This window comes from Pelobates fuscus, chromosome 6 (assembly GCF_036172605.1).
Source record: "Pelobates fuscus isolate aPelFus1 chromosome 6, aPelFus1.pri, whole genome shotgun sequence".
NCBI lineage: Eukaryota > Metazoa > Chordata > Amphibia > Anura > Pelobatidae > Pelobates > Pelobates fuscus.
Genome location: NC_086322.1, coordinates 114,898,877 through 114,913,262, shown reverse-complemented (window position 1 = coordinate 114,913,262; position 14,386 = coordinate 114,898,877). Strand labels below are relative to the sequence as shown.

Below are 14,386 nucleotides of genomic sequence, written 5' to 3'. Positions count from 1 at the left end.
ATAATAAAACTAGTAATTATAGTCAATATATATTAGCATTTGAAATGAGGTGTAGTGTTTAATATTAAAATATATATTTTTTAAATCAAAGATTTTATTTCTTGTTGGAGGTTGGTACTTATTTTTTATTTGTAAGTTTAAAAATAGAGAGTATACACTACATGCCCTTCACCCCAGAGCTGGTTAAATCCATCACAAATGTGAGTGTATTACCTTCCTCTTATCTATTTTACCATTGGATTTTACAATATTACGCTATCGGCTGTTTTATTTTATTATCTGGACAGATCTTTTTTTATTCTGTTGTCTTATGTGAGATGTTTTATTCCTCACTGTTTCCCATTACTTATATAGGTTTATTTGTTAGTGTTTAATCCATTTAGACCATTTGTTCTGGTTTCTATTGATTTAGGCACCTGTTACTAGCTTTTAGTGCAGTCCTTACCCCCTTCACATCTTTTAGCTTGTTTTATTAAGGGTCTTGAGGGATTCCCTTTTTTGGGTTGCTGCTTATTATTCCTGTTATTTAGCACTGACTCTTCCCCCCTTGTTCATATTTCAGAATGTAACCCAATGCATCACATTTTGTATGAATTAGACTGGTAATAGACAGCTTAGCTTCATAATAAAATAATCAGAACAAAATTGGCTGGTTGCTTTCTTCAGTATATCATAATGAGAATCCTATGGCAAGAGATATGCAAATGATTGCTGCAAAAAACTTGCAAATAACTTGTGATTGGATAACTCGAGACAAGGTGCTAGAGCTATTAAAGAAAATTAATGTAAATAAAGCTCCAGGGCCTGACGGTATTCACCCACGAGTACTTAAGGAGCTAAGTGTGGAAATAAGTTAACCTCTGTATTTCATTTTTCAAGATTCTTTTGTTTCAGGTGTTCTACCGGAGGATTGGAGGAAGGCAGATGTTGTTGCTATATTTAAAAAGAGTTCAAAATCCTTGCCTGGAAATTATAGACCTGTGAGCTTAACTTCTGTAACTGGGAAAATATTTGAAGGGCTATTAAGGGATAATATTCAGGAATTCATTGGGAAGAACTTTGTTATTAGCAATAATCAGCATGGTTTTATGAAACATAGGTCATGTCAAACTAACCTAATTGCATTCTACGAAGAAGTAAGTAGAAGTATAGATCAGGGTGTTGCAGTGGATGTGATCTACTTGGATTTTGCCAAGGCATTTGATACGGTTCCTAACAATAGGTTATTTTTCAAACTAAAAGAAATTGGTCTAGATGAATATTCTTGTTCTTGGGTAGAACATTGGCTTAAGGATAGAGTACAACGAGTTGTAATTAATGGTAAATTTTCAGGCTGGACAAAAGTGGTAAGTGGTGTCCCTCAGGGTTCTGTTTTGGGACCACTTCTATTTAACATATTTATAAATGATCTTGAAATAGGCATTGAAAGTCATGTATCAGTGTTTGCTGATGACACAAAACTTTGTAAAGTAATAAAATGTGAGCAGGATATTGCTTTGCTGCAGAGGGATTTGGATAGATTGGGGGACTGAGCACTAAAATGGCAGATGAAATTTAACGTAGAGAAATGCAAAGTTATGCACTTCAGGGTTAAGAATGCACAAGCAACTTACACACTAAATGGTAGTGCATAAGGGATAACCACACACGAGAAGGATTTGGGAATTGTTATAGACAACAAATTAGGCAGCAATATGCAATGTCAATCTGCAGTTGCTAAAGCCAGTAAGGTTTTGTCATGTATAAATAGGGGCATAAATTCTCAGGATGAAAATATAATTTTGCTTCTTTATAAATCGCTGGTAAGACCACACCTTGAATATGCTGTGCAATTCTGGGCGCCTGTTCTAAAGAAAGATATCATGGCACTAGAAAAAGTCCAGAGACGAGCTACAAAATTGATAAAAGGAATGGAGCATTTTAGTTATGAAGAAAGGTTAAAAAAATGAAATCTGTTTAGTTTGTAAAAACAGCGCCTGAGAGGGGATATGATAATTTTATACAAATATATTCAGGGCCAGTACAAACCTTTATCTGGAAATCTATTCATAAACAGGGCTATACATAGGACACGAGGTCACACATTTAGACTGGAAGAAAGGAGATTTCATCTAAGGCAAAGAAACGTTTTTTATACAGTAAGAGCAACAAGGATATGGAATTGTCTGCCTGAAGAGGTGGTTTTGTCAGAGTCATTACAGATGTTTAAACTGCAATGGGATAAATACTTACAAAACATAACATATAGGGATATAATTTCTAATTAGTGGGATAATAGCTGCTTGATCCAAGGAGACATCTGACTGCTATTTTGGGGTCAAGAAGGATTTTTTTCCTAGTTTGTGGCAAAATTGGAAGTGCCTTCTTTTGGATCAACAGCAACAGCATATGTGAGGAAGGCTGAACTTGATGTGCTATGTAACTATGTAACTATGTAAACCGGAATTTTGTAATTGAAAACCATTTGTTTGACAATATTGTCTAGTTAGCATGAAGTTGACTACATGATCAAAAATGTGGTAGAGTTATAAGCACTCACTTTCTGACCTTTTTCTGGCATCATTCAGTAAATTAGAATAGCTTATTTTTATTTTTGAGATAATGCCTAAATGATTCTAACATGATGTCAAAAAATAAGAGATCGAGGTAATTTGTGCATGCTGTATCCAGATTGTAATACTATTCTCAGCATAAATATGGTTCACTTGATGATAGCATGTTTTGGTACACTCAGTTTCTTCTATTTTCCTGTCATTTTGAATGAATATGATCACATATTTTTCGGCTCTTTTATAGATACATCAAATTTTGCTGGTATTGTAGTTTTGAAAGTATGGATTTTATTACGTGTTTCTATTCTTCTGATAGAAAAATGTCAGAAAATTCCAGATGGAATTGTATCTTCAGTCTAGTGGTTAAACACGAACGCATTCTTATGTTATTGTATTATTATTGTACCTATTGTGTTTTGGATGAGTAGTAAAGGACATAAGCCTCTGCTTAAAATGCCATAAGAATTTTCTTCACAATATTGTGGAAGATTACATCTGAATGGATCTGAAATCTTACTGAGCAAGGGAATTATGTTTTCACAGAACCTTTGATGCAGTCAGGCTCTGTCCTGTTATTGACTTGCAATTTATACACACAGACATACAGACACAAATACATACATACATAGGCATATGTTAATAAATATATGTTATTCAATGTTAACTCAGATTTTTAGATAATACAGATGTATTTTTTTTTCTAATTTTTATTATAATCTAATATTCTTGCTTTAAGAGACATTTATATTCTCTCTCCCCTGGTGAAATGATATCACTAGCTGCACTTGCTTCATTTAGGCATGTAGATCATTAAATGGCACAGTTGGATTCAACTTTTTTTGCATTTGCCAAACTATTAGTATCGACACAGACAATTTAGAGATTTAAAGCAGCCTAGAATTAAAGAAAGCTAATAAGTGATAATCAGCTATGGTTTGGGGGCTTGGTAAATATTGTGACAAGCAGAAACGATGGTTCTTGTAACAGTCTCAAAATTAATTGAAGATAACATTAGATATGAGCTTGTTTCCTTTAAAAACGCTTGGTATTTGACCGATCGCTCAAGAGGCGTCTGCCCAAATCAGTTCCAGAGTTTCAGTGGTAGCAGTGGCTCAATTTTGGGAGTTCCAAACTGAACAAAAGGATGAATTGTTCCCCTGGCTCATAGGTAGCGTTTGTTCACCTTGTTCATATGAACAAACCTACTGAATATCGCTCTCCTGGCTTGTCGGGGAAAGAAGCAGGCGTTTGTATGGTTTTACCAGTGTTTGTGACGTCATGTTTGTGGAACTTTAAGTCACACACGACCAAGTTCCCGTGCCTGCATTCATGTGACAAGATGGCCACCATTTTCTCCAGCACGTGTTGTTCGGTTATACAAACAGCGGCCACACAAGACTTATTGAGCCAGGGAGTGGTCGGTGTTCGGTAGATTTATCTCCCGGACACAGGGCAAGTAACTTGACCACATAAAATGTATAGTTTTGTCACACTTGTCAGTTTTGTAGTTTTGTCACACTTTCTGTGTTTAATTAATAGGCAAATTGCAGGTATATTGGATTAGGATGTAGACTTTTTCAGAAGAATTGCAATTTGGCCGAATCAGATCAGATCATTCAGATATTTGTGCAAATTCTGAATTTCCGGAACTGCATACTGGTCAATTGACCAGATGACAAGATCAGCACATGCATCAGGAAGCAGTCCACCTTATTCTCAACCAGCTAACATGCACTCTTCTCCTTTGGTACCACCTGCGACAACCTGTAGTGGACCACCTATTTTTTTGCGGAGTCTGGTATACATTTACCTGCTACCAGTTCCACTGACATGTCCACTACAGCTCAGAGCACTGGCACAGTTACCACCAACACCAGTGTAACTGTGCCATTCAGTAGCGCCACACCTAGTATTAGTAGGAGTAGTCCAAATATTCTAGCTAGTACTTGTGATACTGTGGGATCCTAGGATTAACTCCTTAAGAACTGCAGATGTTTTAGGTATGTCAGACAAAAATGGTAATAGATTACATAACCGACCACTGATGTTCCCCCTGCCGGCGATCAGTGTTGCTCCTGGTCTGGGGGATTGCCTGACAGCCCAGACAGTCCCCCCTCAGAAAATTAGGCCCCCATGGGACATGTGAGCACTCTGAAAGATCAATCACATGGCCGCAATAGGCGTCCACAGTGCTGCCTGCAGGGAGACTGCCTGGGCTGTCAGGCAGCCTCCCTGCATCTGTAAAATAGAAAAAACTAATGTTTAGTAAATTAAAAAATATATATATGTATATATATATAATATGTATGCATATATTATGTCACACTAAGTGTATTTTTATATTAATATACACATATTAAATTGCACACGTGTGTGTGTGTGTGTGTGTGTATATATATATAATTTTATTAATGACACGGAGGCTCCTATTATGCTTTCTCTTTCTTTAATATTCCTCAGCAGCAAAGAGAAAAAATTTAACTTGAAAGAAATTATAAACAAAAGATCAAACATAACAACTCTGCTTAGTAACAATCATGATACAGGGACAGTCTATAAAGTGTCTTGAACTAGCATGCAGCTTCTCTCTCTTTCTTTGCTGCTCCTCAAACCAGCTACGTATACATTTTTCTGTTCATTCTGTGTACTTTGTATTTGCATAGAGTTTGGAGTTTTACCATTGTTATTTATTAACTTTATTTGATGGTATGTTTGCTGGCAGGGTCTCTGCCTGCTATGTTCTGGGATGTGACCGTGCTTCCCTGCCTGTGCTAAAATTTTAGTAAGCACAGGTTGGGAATCTCGGCTCTTGGCAGGGTTTTTGCTTTTCCCCCCTTCCTTCCTTACTATGGTAGTGTGCGTGGCAGCTGCGGTTGTGCTCCGCCTTACTGACACTGCACCATTCCTTTTTACTGCCTCGTGTGCCTAACCTCATACCTGCACAGTTTTTCCTGTTCTATACCCGGCGGTAGGAGAGTTTGGGGCGCGAGCACTCCCTGCGCTCGCCGGCCATTGCGGGGGGCGAAGCCTGCTTCGCTTCGGTGCGCTGTCACGGGAACGCAGCATGGCTCCTTTTGTGTTCTTCTTCCAGGGTTTTTTTTTGTGCAGGTATTGGTGTGTGGGGTTACTCAACCCCTGGAATTTATTGCTGTTAGGTACATTTTTTTTAGTTTCTTGTCCTTTTTCAATTTGGGCTGTGCACCATTCCACCATCTGGGTTACTGTACCTTAGGCTTGGGCCCATTTTTTCCTGTCTGGCTGGGATTCTTATTATTTCCTTCTATCCTTTGCTACTTGCCAAACCAAAATATGGAAGCATGTAGAGATGGGGCTGATGGCCCTAATTATCCCAACCCAGAACCCCTTCTACCTCCCACAACAGGGGATGCAGGCCAAGAATCACAGGCCCTCCTGGATTCAACTATGGCCGGGTCCATTCAAAGGAACTGTGTCCTCCTCCATCTCCCAAACAGTAGAACATATCACAGCGATGATATTGTCAGTGAAAGCGATGTTATTTGAATTTCTCACACACAAACGGCACTTTCACTAATGATATCATTGTTGTATGTTTTACTGTTTTGAAACACTAATATTTGTCTTCAGAGAAGTCTCCTAATTATAAGTATAGTACCCCCCATGTACAGGTTTTTATAGTTTTATAGTTTTTGAAAGTTACAGGGTTAAATATTAGGCTTTAATTTCCCATTAAAATTTGCCAGATTGGTTATGTTGCCTTTGAGAGCGTATGGTAGCCCAGGAATGAGAATTACCCCTATGATGGCATACCATTTGCAAAAGAAGACAGCCCAAGGTATTGCAAATGGGGTATGCTCAGTCTTTTTTTAGTAGTCACAAACACTGGCCAAAGTTAGCGTTCAAAATAGTTTTTTGCATTTTTAACACACATATAAATACTAAATTTGGCCAGTGTTTGTAACTAAGTGGCTACTACAAAAGACTGGACATATTGGACCCCATATTGAATACCCTGGGTTGTCTACTTTAAAAAAAGATGTACATGTGAAGTGTGATTCAGAGATTTATGACAGATAACCGTGTGACATTGTCACTATTCATACATTTAAAAAATATATATTTTGAAACAGCAATGTTCTACTTGTACGTATAGCCCTACAACTTGCAAAAAAACGCTAAGAACATGTTAACATTGGGTATTTCTAAACTCAGGACAAAATTTAGAAACTATTTAGCATGGGTGTTTTTTGGTGCTGGTAGATGTGTAACAGATTTTGGGGGTCAAAGTTAGAAAAAGTGTGTTTTATATCATATTTTATAAACAAATGTTATATTAAATTATACTGATGAAAATAATTGTATCTTTAGAAAGACAATTTAATGGTGAGACAAACTGTATGTAATATGTGTGGGTACAGTAAATAAGTAAGAGAAAAATTACAGCTAAACACAAACACCGCAGAAATGTAAAAACAGCCCTGGTCCTTAACGGTAAGAAAATTGACAAACCGTCTGGTCGCTAAGGGGTTAAAGAGTTACTGAAATTCAGAATGAACAGTTTGCCAACTTGGCGGGAGAAACTGAACTGAAATGGTGCGTGTCTGGCAGCAAAAGAGAAAGAGGCGGAGCAGGAGACTGAGATGCTGTCAACTCCCAGCAGCAGCAGATCATTATCTGCCTTTTGGGCAGAAGCACCAGGGTGTATAGTTGGACCCATTTAAACAGCAAGCAACAGAAAGGAGATTAGTGCCTCCAAAATGGTCAGAGTTTACCTTTTCCCCTTGTGTTGCCCCCTCTTAGCTACTGGGATGACAAGAATAGTGACCTGCCCTCTCTCTGGATGCCCAATTAGTTCTTACCATGTCCAGAATGTGGGCATGGAAGAGAACCAACCTGTCAGAGGTGGTGGGCTCATCTATCAAAGTAGGTAGGCACACTTATCAAAAGCACAGGGATTATCCATCAAAGAAGGTGGCCAGGCTGACTGATGGGCTAACCCCTCAAACATACCATGCACAACGCACTTCCAAAGTGTTCCTAGTACCCATTCCTGCTGTTTTTGGTGGAATTAACCCTTTATGTTTCCAGAACCAATCAACAGTAGTATTTCCCATACTACATACTTCACTATGCATCATATATTATTATCAGGATTATGCTCCTTGTTATACATTGCATTAACACCTAAACTTTGTATGTGTTATAGACCACGGTAACAAAAGATGTGTTAAGTATTTCAGTTTACTTAATAACTTCACACAACACATTTGTATAATATGCCAGCATACTGTATACACACATCAGATCTAGAACTACAGACATTTTGCATATTCTATTCACTTTTCTTTTACTGTGATTCCATAAATAAGGGTGTTTATGTTCAATGTATTTCAGTTAAATGTCCAAGACAGAAGCTTATGGAGAAAATTTAAGGTATAATTTCCTATTGGAGAAAACCAGTCTGTACTAAAACACCAGCTGTTGGAAACCAAACAGTACTTTTTATTATCTTTCAGACAAGGTGACACCAACATTTAAAGATATATAACCAAATTATGCATCATACTTGGAAACAAGACAAAAAACAATCAGGGTTATTCACTAAACTGAAAATTCAAACTGAATTTCAGAGTGAATTTCAGATTTAAGGACAAAGAAGCGGGAACAGGAAGCATACCTGAAAATGTGTTTCCTTTTCGGCTAATTCTTTAAAGTAATTCTCACTTTAGTGATTAACCCTAAATGTATTATTTTTGGTATCATAAACATGTTAAAGGGTCACTAAAGTCACAACTAAAGGGACAACCGTTCAATGTAGTGGTTCTGGTGTTTATAACACGTCCCTGCAGTTTTAGCAAAAAAGGCAGTGTCTACCATGCTCCATTGGAACACCTGTAGTGGCTGTCACTCAGATGGTTCAGTGCTGCACAGTTTGTAGGACCTACATTCAGCGTCTCCATTCTCTGCGTGGAGGCGCTGAACATTCCCCATAGAGATGCATAGCTTCAAAGCATCTCTATGAGGAGATGCTGATTGGCAAAGTGCAGCATTTTACCAAATATGCGCAGCATTAGCGAATCCAATGCTTTCCTATTGGAAAACATTGGGAGGGTGAGATCATCAAGATCGATTTTGTCAGCCATGATTTTCTCAGCTGCACCAGTGTGGTGGTGGAGAAAAGGTAAGTTTAACACCTTTTTATCTCAACAGAGAGTGGGGAAATAGAGCTAAACATGTATTTCAGCACCATAGTCTCAGGGATATACGATTGTATTCCTGACACTATCGCGTTCCTTTAATAAAAATTAACCACAATTTATTCTTTAGTCAAAAAGCCTTCTTTGAGCAAAACTTGGTTTTAATCAATATCATGTATTTTCTTCTTTGAACTTTTTCTGACCTGGTACACAATGCCCAGGTCTGGCATATATTTCATATATTCCGTTAGTAAGTGTGTGGACTCTGAGCTATAAAACATGATTCATTTCACTATTTCCATTCAGCAACTATTAGATTACCGTTGCTTTTTAGTATTACCTAGGCTATGCTTTTAATCAATAATGGTTAAAAATAAATGACTAGTCATGACCCTATCCATCGTTTGAGTCCAATGTGCTCTCTCAGCAGATTACTAGATGCTTACCATATATTGGCATATAAGAAAGGGTTGATGCGGGCCAAAGCCAGTTACCGATTCATTATATCCTACAAATTATATTGCTAGCATCTGTGAGCTCCTCTTACCCTTAAGGCAACTGTCATGTGGCGAAAGATTTTCTAGGCGTAAAGAAGTCATTGTAAGAAAGGTTTATGTAGTCCGTAGATAACAATAAGAAATAATTGGAAAATTAATGTTACCCATTCTCAGCTCAACAAACCATGTTTAAGAAGATTTTAATTGTATAATTATAAGAAATTTAGCATTAATGCAACATAAGTGTTTGCTAAATTGTCCATACCATGTAGACGGGCAGGCTGATTATCGGATGATTCTGTTTTAATTGAATAGATGTAGTCATAGACATAAAGAAAATGAATCATACCTGCTTATACAAGTCTGTTAATTGCCATAATTCTGTACGTCATGAGAATTTGCTATTTTTCTAGTTTAACCCCTTCATTGCTGAGTTTCATTTGATTAAAAATAAACTGCAACATATAACTAAAAACTGATTGCATAGTTAGGACATGAAATTAAGTTGGCACATCAGTTTTCCCCATATGATTAAAATATAAAATGCATGTATTTGTTCATCCATGGCATAAACATTGGTGGGTATAAGTATTGGCTAATGTAATAAAACCAAAGAAAAATGGACTTGTGCACTATCTCAAATTCATATGTACATTTAAATAACTGGAGGGATTTTAGTATCACTCCAAAGGCCATTAAAGGGCAAACTCATCAAGGCAAACATCTTAGGTCAGTCCTATACTAGCAATTCACCATGCATCTTTAAGCTGATGGTAAAATCGCTAATAAAACAGAGCTGAGTATTTTTCTAAACCCCTGCACACTTAAAAACCCTTAATAGGAAAAACACAGGGTGTGTGGCAGCACTATAACATGGCCGTGTAATGCAAAAGCTAATATAACATACAAAATTAAATCCTGCGCAAGATTCATTGTGATAACGGTAATTATTTAAACGTGCATAGGAATCTGGGATAGTGTGCAAATAACTTTTTCTTTGTATTTATAGTAGCTATTGGGGCTGATGTGTACTATAATCATTGCTGCTGCCCAGGAGTAATTATGTATGTTTGTATTGGATAATATAGAATATAATTATGTTTTAAACAAAATCAGACAATTTATAGTAACATTTCTATAACAAACAAGAGATTAGAATAAAAAGATCTTGGCAATTATTGTTAAATAGTCTGCCCATATCATCGCCTTTGGTCTGTAAATGAAGGAATATATTTTCAAGGATAAGTTAGATCCCTTCTTTAATGAATTGTGAATCCATTTCCTGAAATGAGAAAAAGAGTTATACACCGTTATGGCAATTTTCATACCACCACTTTGCTGTTCTGAATAATTCAGTAATCTTTCACTATGATTAAATGAAAGGTAATTTTTCTTAGGTCTGTGAATGAAATCCAGATTTGAGCATATTTCATAGTATGCATTTTAAATGGTGACAGATGTTGGAATGACAAGTTTGGGGTGACAGGGATTTAAAGTAATGGGTGGCTTGGAGGCAGGGAGTGAGAGTGGTAGAAAACTGAGTATCAAGGTACGAGCATAACAGGGTGTGTGAATGACAGGTTCTGAGCAAAGCTATCATGGAGAGCTATAACATATTTATTTATTTATAAAATATTTTACCAGGAAAGATACATTGAGATTTCTCTCGTTTCAAGTATGTCCTGGGTCCACAAAGCATTGCATTGTTACAGTTAGTGTACAATAAAATACAAAAACAATATTGATATACAATATATACAAAATGTAACATGGAACAGGTAGGAAATATATAATCAACCATGACAGGTGCATTCTGTTTTGAGGTATGTAGAGAGGGATCTCTTAAAGGACTTTAGGCTTAGGGAAGATTTTAAATTGTGTGGGAGGTCGTTCCACAAGGCTTGAAAGATGAAGGGTGCGTCTGGATTCCAGCGACAGCCAGTTTAGTTCTTTTAGCATGTCACAATGGTGAGTCCTGTAATTACATTGTAGCACAAATCGGCAGAACGAGTTATACAATGTGTTGAGTTTATTAATGTGGGATTGCGATGCAGATGCATATACTACATCCCCATAATCAATGATAGGCATCAGAATTTGCTGTACACTCTTTTCCTTTACTGTTGAGCTTAGGCAGGATTTGTTTCTGTACAGGGCACCTAGTTTTGGATAAAGATATTAAAGCACAGTCATGTTTTACTATCACCAAAATCTCTAGACATGTGCAATTAGTTTTGTTCCGAATGTAAATTCGTACGAATTTCATGCCATTCGGACATTCAGATGCTTACGAATTGTTTTACACCTTTTAGCACAACCTGTTTTCATGTATTTTATAATTTTCTAGTTTGGGTACATGTATATAACTGAAGTATCAAGTCATAGAGTAAAGATAGAGATTGTTGTTGTTTTTGTTGCTTTTTTTTTTAAATATATTTAGTGGAAAGATTATTACATTAAAAAACATATTTTGGAGGTGAAGAGTGAACTTTTACTAGTTTTTGTATTACAAAACAAAATAGTGCAGGTTTTATAGAAAGATATTTAGGCAGCCATTAGTTCTGCTGACTTTAAAACACTTGTGGCTGAAACACAGACACATTTATATGCTGTAGTGTGATATGTGTGTATTTTTTAAGTATTACAATGCCTTAGGCACCAAATGTGATATTTCAGCCTTAACGTGCTGTTCTATATATTATATCAGGGCTTTATAAAAATACATGTATTATTAATGTAAATCACTGTTTATTTTTTAACTGCAGTATATACAATACATCTGTATGATGTTAGAAAGCCAGGATTTCCCCTATATCCAAAAATGCTTGGTTTAGAGCACTATGTTTGTTCATCTGTAATGGAGTATGTGAGGAGATCTTAAATATGGATTTATTTCAGGAACACAAGAGAATGGCTTACTTTAAAAAACTGGCACATTTAATATACTGCATTAAACTTGACATGCATGAGTGACCTATACTTGGCTCATGAAGATATCCACATCAAATTGCTTTTTTTTTTTAAATAATTGAATGTGCAAGTTTATAAAATGACCTGCAAACAAAACAATTCAACAAAACGTTTTAAGGCCTGTTTAATTTTAAAAACAGAATAAAATAGTAAGGTTCATTGTAAGCATCCATTTGAAACAACACCCATATTTTTCATAATAAATACATAATACACTGCTACCATACAACTCATCCAGTGCCACAAAAAATAATTAGCACAGAGGTTTTTGTATACTGATACAGAACTCCATAATGAGGGGCAAGAAGGGTAAAAAATGTCCCTATTTTTTATGCTAACTACTGGGTATCACCAAGATATCAATCAAAACTTGTGTTTGTGAGATTGTGGAGGTCCATGCCATAACAGCACAGTGAGCATGTTCCCCAAAAATGGGTTATTAACTAGTCTGTCAATTGTCTAGAATTCAGCACAGAATTGTACTAGAAATATAAGTACCCAGGTTCCACTTTAGCAATATTGACCTTGAAAATGGATCTGCCACCATTCCAATCTTCTTTGTCATATGACTCACCTATGTACGGATTAAACCAGGGGAAAGCAATCTTTGAAACTCTGGATCATGTAGACTACATCTCCCCTGATATTTTGACAGCATTTTGGCTGTAAGAGCATTATGGGAGATGTAGTCTACAACATCTGGAGTGACAAAGGTAGCCTATCCTTGGATTCAACCATCAGCAAATCTAATGAGAATTGCATTCTTTTCTTTTAAGTAAAGTATGGAGTTGGATTGAGTTATGTTACACTGCACTGAACATTGGAACACTGTATATTACAAAGTGAATAAGCCTGGCAGTCTTGTCTGGAATTATCACAGTGTCATGATATGATTTCATATTTATTGGGAGCACCACAAACTAGCACATCATAGAGTTTTATTCATTTCCTGTCCGAAAACATTAGCCCCTCAGTTTCTTAAAAATCAAGAAATAAAACACAAGCTACATTTATACTTGCAATAAACCTAAGACAAATGCAACATGAAGCTCCCTGAATGTTCTTTTTTATTGCTATTGATCAATAACTGCTAGTCTAAACACACATGTAATTCTCAAACGTTAAAGGAAGAATAATCATTGCTGCATTTCTATGATATGACAGGCTCAACTGAATCTAAGATGCTTATATAATTATCATTCATGAGTTGCAATTCACTACCTCGTGTATTTTTAGGTAACAAAGCAGAAAGTGTATTTATTTTCATTATGTTTTCTGTCTTTTTTGTTGTCTTTTTTTGTCAGCTGTAAGCACAAGTTTTATTTGGAAAAGCTGCCAAACACTAGCATAATTATCCCATTCCATAATGAAGGATGGACATCACTGCTGAGAACCCTGCACAGTGTGATTAACAGAACGCCTGACAGCTTGATTGAGGAAATCATCTTGGTTGATGACTACAGTGACAGAGGTACAGTCTTACAAGCTTATAAATGGCTTGACTACATGAAAAAATGGTCTGTTTATTAACATGTTTATGATGTGATGTGTTGTGTTGTGTTGTGTTGTGGGGTTTCGAAGAAACTGTAATATAAAATAAATGAATTTGTGGTGATGCTGAAGACTACCAATGTATAAGCCATCAGGTATAAGATACTATGAATATATTATAAAATACACACTCAAATGTTTAAAAAGTGTTTATGATGTATATGAGTGGACAGAAAAGTATTTAATCTAAAGATTTTAGGGAATGTTGAAAGTTATCTTGGTTTCTGTAAACTATGGATGTTGAACCTAATCAAAATTCTACTCATGAAATCTGAGATTTAACTATGTCACCTTACCTGTCATTTGTAAAGAGCTTTGGAGAACCTGACACTAGAGATGAGCGAATGTTCTTCAAGTGACATTTGTTTTGAAGAAGTAACAACTTCCAGAACAACTGTATTGCAGAATGTGATGAACAAATATATATTAAACTGCAATTTTTATTTTATTGGAATTAAACATGTCACATGTTTGCAAGTTAACTAAAACTATGCTATAGATTATTAGTGATAGTCAAGGACACTAAATGATGATAACTCCTATGTGGTAGGCCATTTTCACACCCATGTGCTAAACCATTTTTAGGCTTCTGTAGCCATTACATTTAGACACCAATATTGGTGGGGGGTTTTTTTCTCTA

General features: G+C 36.2%; 1 protein-coding gene across 1 annotated transcript in view; it reads left to right on the top strand.

Moving 5' to 3' along the window:
- The window catches only part of GALNTL6 (polypeptide N-acetylgalactosaminyltransferase like 6), a 1,377,865-nt gene that overhangs the window by 510,099 nt on the left and 853,380 nt on the right, over window positions 1–14,386 (top strand). The window contains exon 4 of the mRNA XM_063460019.1: window positions 13,500–13,666. Coding sequence (XP_063316089.1) covers window positions 13,500–13,666 — 167 coding nt within the window. The remainder of the gene's footprint in view (window positions 1–13,499; window positions 13,667–14,386) is intronic.